Source organism: Cyprinodon variegatus, unplaced genomic scaffold, assembly GCF_000732505.1.
Source record: "Cyprinodon variegatus isolate N-32 unplaced genomic scaffold, C_variegatus-1.0 Scaffold438, whole genome shotgun sequence".
Classification (NCBI taxonomy): Eukaryota; Metazoa; Chordata; class Actinopteri; order Cyprinodontiformes; family Cyprinodontidae; genus Cyprinodon; species Cyprinodon variegatus.
Genome location: NW_015150891.1, coordinates 710,093 through 715,044, shown reverse-complemented (window position 1 = coordinate 715,044; position 4,952 = coordinate 710,093). Strand labels below are relative to the sequence as shown.

Sequence of the window (4,952 nt, the reverse complement as noted above, 5' to 3'; positions counted from 1 at the left end):
GGAAAAGCATCAACCAGCAGCAGAGCAGGGACAGTCAGCAGCTTTGATGACAGAAGCAGCAGAACTCAGTGAAAGCAGGAGTTCCACCTGTTCCTGGACCCGCAGTAAGTTTTTTTTTTTTTTTCAAAAAATGAATAAATATACAACTTTTTAAAACTATAAATAAACACAACTATTGTTCAACTCAAAATGTTAACTTGTCTATGTCTGCTCACATTAGATCAGTAGTAACATTAATAATCAAACAATAAGCCAAAAGATATGAGTAGGTGTTTACTTAGATCTTTATGATGGTTTTCCACAGGCAGTTTTACCACAGCAATAGAATAAAATCCTGAAATGATGTTTCTGTGTGCGGACCCAAGAATTTAGGAGGCCCCATCTGGCCACCCCTATGAAACATTTCTAGAGACGCCCCTGTTCCTCCTCTGCACAGAAAGCCCTTTCCTTTGCAGAAAGTGCTGAAGATGGTAGGAACAGACTGCATTTAAGAAAACGTTTTATTTTCTTACTGTGAGTAATTTGATCTAGTAAAAGCATTGTCACACTGTCTTTCATTTGTAAACACAAAGTGCAAAGTATTTAGAACCCCCCCCACCCCCCCCTCTTTTTTTAAAAATGGAATCTTAATTGTGTTTTTAGTTTTTTTCATGATTGTTTCCTCGGCTCAGCCACCCATTGCTGTTACCCAACCTCAACCTGAACATGACATGAACAGCCGGAACTGTTCTCAGCACCAGAAACAGTGGATGAAAAAAGAGATGCAAGAACTTGGCCTGTGGCCTGGTTCTCAGCCTGAGCGGAATCTTGGAAATGTAATATCCCTCTGGCGTCATCCCCCGCAGCCTGGACTCAGTTTTCTATCTAAGGAAAACCAGTTGATTGCATTCACTCGTTGACTTGAAGCAAATCTTCACACCAAGCATGCTTGTAGTGACAGTGGAGAGGAAAACTCCCTTTTAACAGGAAGAAACCTCCAGGCTCAGTGTAAATGGCCATCTGCTGAGGCCGACTGGGGTTCAAGGAGACAGAAGCAGACATAGAAAAAGAAGCATAGATACAAAAGGTAACTGTAAACCGGATCCACAGGCGGCCCCGTCCAGGAAACACACAGCCAGGCAGATGAGCTCCGAGCCAGCTCCTATGTCAGAGGATGAAGAGAGCACATCCAGTTAGCCACAGTCAGAGAAACAGGACAACGACCTCAATTTACCCATCTTGTTAGCTTTGTCTTTACTCAACAATAAACACGTGAAATAATCAAGAATAATCTAAATGAAATATCATTTAGCTAGATCAACCCTGTGTCATCGTCATGACTTAGCCTTGGTCAGTCTGTAGATCTGGACCTTGGTTTTCCATGCTGGTGCATCTTCCAATATGAGCCCCTGGACAGTTTCGCTGAAAGAGAAAAATAATCTGTGTGCTGTGGTGTTCCTTTCCTTAAACAAGCACACTTTGGGGAGCAAAGGCGCCTCTGTGGAAGTGTCTTTTAGAGTGAGTTGGGGGAGTGTTGTAGAAGCTTGGGAGAAGAGGAGCACCTTGGGGCAAAACTGCAAGGTTCATCCCAGTGAGCATGGTTACGATGAAATGTGGACATTGTCAATCATGGTTTATGACCCAACAAGTACACAATGTTTGTTTTTGTGACCTTTGTTTAAATAATGGGAATATGAGAAGTTAATTAGGATATATTCTTATTCCTCTGTAGCATGTATGCAAACATGAAACCAAATGTCTTGTTATTGTACTGTCAGTTTGCAACAAATATGCTGTAAATGTAGTAGTTGACCTGGGGAAGTTTATAGCATTGATTTACTAAAAAATAAATCTCACTCAGAAACACAGCTTGTTTTCTTTACCGTTTTTTATTTCCAAAACCAAATGTGCGACTTAAAGGCCACCAATCATCATAATTACAACATTAGTATTTAAATGATTCATGCCAAATTGTTACCAATGCAAGAAGAATATGAACAGATATATATCAAACAGTATACATATCGTAAATATAATTTTAATACACCAGAAATTATCAAGAAGCAACATGTTTTGTTTTCAATGTGCAGTGAATGTTTTTTTTTTAAATACAAATGTAATATTATATAACATAATGAGTGTGAGGAAAATAATTTCTTACAGAAGCAGAGAAACAGATGAAGCTGTAGCATATAATCTTTCTCGGAATTGAAAAGTTGACCTCCTTTAAGTATGGTCTAGTAGGATTCCACCTTCACTTATGTTGGAGGGTATCGCTTAACAGATTTATTCTTCATTGAGCTTCAACAGAGCAACAAACAGCCTGATTAACAGGACAGATGATCAGAGGAGCAGAGTTTTCCCCTCCATTATTAAGAAAAGGACTGAAATATGGGTAGAGCTTCTCAGTGAAGCAGCAGCCAGTAAAGGAGTAGATCAGAGCTGCAGCATCTACATCATAGAAGGAGACCAGACCCTCCTCATAATCCACAAACACCCCCACCTTCTCAGGACCAGGATGGAGATCAAAAACCTCTGTTGTATCATCCCCTGTTGAGTATTCATTTCCATTTCTCAGTACAACTGCCCAGATACCGTACTCAGTACATGGAGCAATGTCTCCCTTCCTGTCAACTGACTCTCTGGCCACTCCTAAATCCCAGTCAGTCTTTCCTTTAACCTGAACCTCAAAGTAAAATCTGCCTGAAGAGAAACTCTCATTTCCTAAAACATTAGCAAATGTAGAAAATCTCTTTGGCTTGTTTGGAAGATTCTGCCAAACATCTCCATGTTTCACTTGTTTCCTATCATCTGACAGAATTAGTTTAGGATGAGCTGTATCAGGATCCAGAGTCAAATCAACTGCATACTGTTGGACCCTCTTTAGCTGCAACTGCTTCTTCATATCTTCCCAAAGAGTCTCCTTAAGCTCAGCCACAGCTCTCTCCACAGTCCCCTCATATGATGGTGGATGGACTCTAACCTCGGTCCAGTTCTTTTTAGGTGGGTCAGCTTTCAGGGAGGAAAAACATTGGTGGCCATCATCTTCAAAGTCTTGTTTCTTCAGCTCAGATGTTTCCTGTTCCAGATCTTTGATGAAGTCTTTTGCCTCCTTCTCTGTAGTTTTCTGTTTGTCCTCGATCTCCTTAATAAGTTTTTTAAGGAATCTCTCAGCAGACTCCTTCAGAGCAGCGGTCACCAGAAACCCTTCTACTTTCTCTTTCTCTGCAGCATCTTTGCTGTTCTTCACTATCTCTGTGATTTCTTGAATCTTCATTTCATTTTTTTCAATCATCTGTTTAACTTCATTGTCTCTTCTTCTTCTTGGTTCTTCCTCATTTCCCATATGTTCTGTACTCAGAGGAACTAACTCATGGTTTTTGTGATTCAATTCAGAGCAAGAAACACAGACATGTGTCTGGTCAGTCCAACAGAACAGCTCCAGAGGACTTTTGTGCTGCAGACACATCCTGTTTTCTAAATTCTTAGAGAAAAGCAATCTTTGCAAAAGATCATTCCTGTTAATTTTCTTTAAAATCTTGGTAGTCACTTCCATACAACGTTGAAGCGTGTAGGTCTGCACCATCAAATCCACAATGTTTATGCTTTGTGCTCTTGCCAGTTTTTTCTTCCTGATTGTCGGGAGCCCAGGGATGCTCGCAGGCTGCTGCAGGAACCACTTGAACTTCTCAAACTCTTCCTCACTTAAATCTTCTAAAGCATTCAAGACATCTTCTGCCTTCAACTCGGCATCTAACTCTGCAAAAGAGTAAAACTTCATTTTATAATGATAAAAAGAAAAGAATCTGCCAACAAACAAACTTAATTTCACAAACTCGTTGTCCATTGTAATTATATAGTTTTTTTTATATGTTATTTATTTCCTGTTGCTATTTAAATTAGATATGAAAATCGTTTGAAAGGCTTAGGTAAGGCACATTTATTCATGTAGCACACAATGGCAAGACAATTCACTGCTTTACATAAGAAAAAGGAAAAGTACACTGCATTGGCATAGTTGAGTAAATGATCAAAATTAGATAATTATAAAAATAGGATTACTTGTTCGATTACAAGCCTGACTTTAGAGGGTTAAATTTGAGTCACTCTCCACACCCAGATCTCCAGACTGGCTGACGTTTTCTAGCTGTACTAAGTGAGGCAGAGCACAAATTTATAAACACCCTTCTTTTGGTGTAAAAACCATCAATCTTGATCCAGTGCTTGAATAGGTTCAGTCACCTGGTGTGTTTCTAATCTACAGGCATATGTGTTTTGCATATTAATGTTAACTTATGTTGTTGTTTTTGGAAGATCTGAGATAGGGTTTTTATGTACATATTGAATATGAGGGAAATGTCATATAGGATTTTGTGATCTGTGATGAAAAGTTACCTACAGGCACTAAAGAGGCCCTGTCCTGCAGGTCGGATATAAACCAGTCCAGTGCTGTACCAGAAAGGCTGACCCTGTTTTCCAGGCACTCTAATAAAATGGAGTGATCAACAGTGTTGAATGCTGCACTAAGATCTGTCATTATCTTGGCATTGATGGCTGACTTAATTGCTAATTTCCTTCACTTGTCTAACTCTGCCGGTTACAGATGAATGAGAAATTCTGCTCGGTTTGTCTTTACTGCTCTTCTGATCCACCTGCTCCTGCTCCTATTTAAGCTGCTTGGTCCAAGCCATCAGTACCAGATTATTCTTGAGCCTATGGTGTGAGAGTTCTCTTGTGTTCTGATTGCCTGATCCTGACCCAATTTGCTTTTGGACCTTTGAACCTGCCTGTCCCCGTTCTGATCTGTTTGCCTGACCTGTCTTTTGACATTTATCAGATTCTTCTTGTGTGTCAAAATTATCATTTGTAATATTGAGTCTCTATACTGTGGTGAGTTTGGCTTAGCATTTAAGCTGAAACAGACATTATGACATGCCAGGCAGAGCTTTGTTTAAGAAGGGTATAAATATAGC

The 4,952-nt window shown here is 39.7% G+C and overlaps 1 protein-coding gene across 1 annotated transcript in view; it reads right to left on the bottom strand.

Moving 5' to 3' along the window:
* Positions 1 to 2,126: 2,126 nt before the first annotated feature.
* LOC107093645 (E3 ubiquitin-protein ligase TRIM39-like) overlaps positions 2,127 to 4,952 on the bottom strand; it is a 7,981-nt gene continuing 5,155 nt past the window's right edge. Inside the window, exon 2 of the mRNA XM_015388833.1 lies at positions 2,127 to 3,738. Coding sequence (XP_015244319.1) covers positions 2,273 to 3,738 — 1,466 coding nt within the window. The 3' untranslated portion in view covers positions 2,127 to 2,272. The remainder of the gene's footprint in view (positions 3,739 to 4,952) is intronic.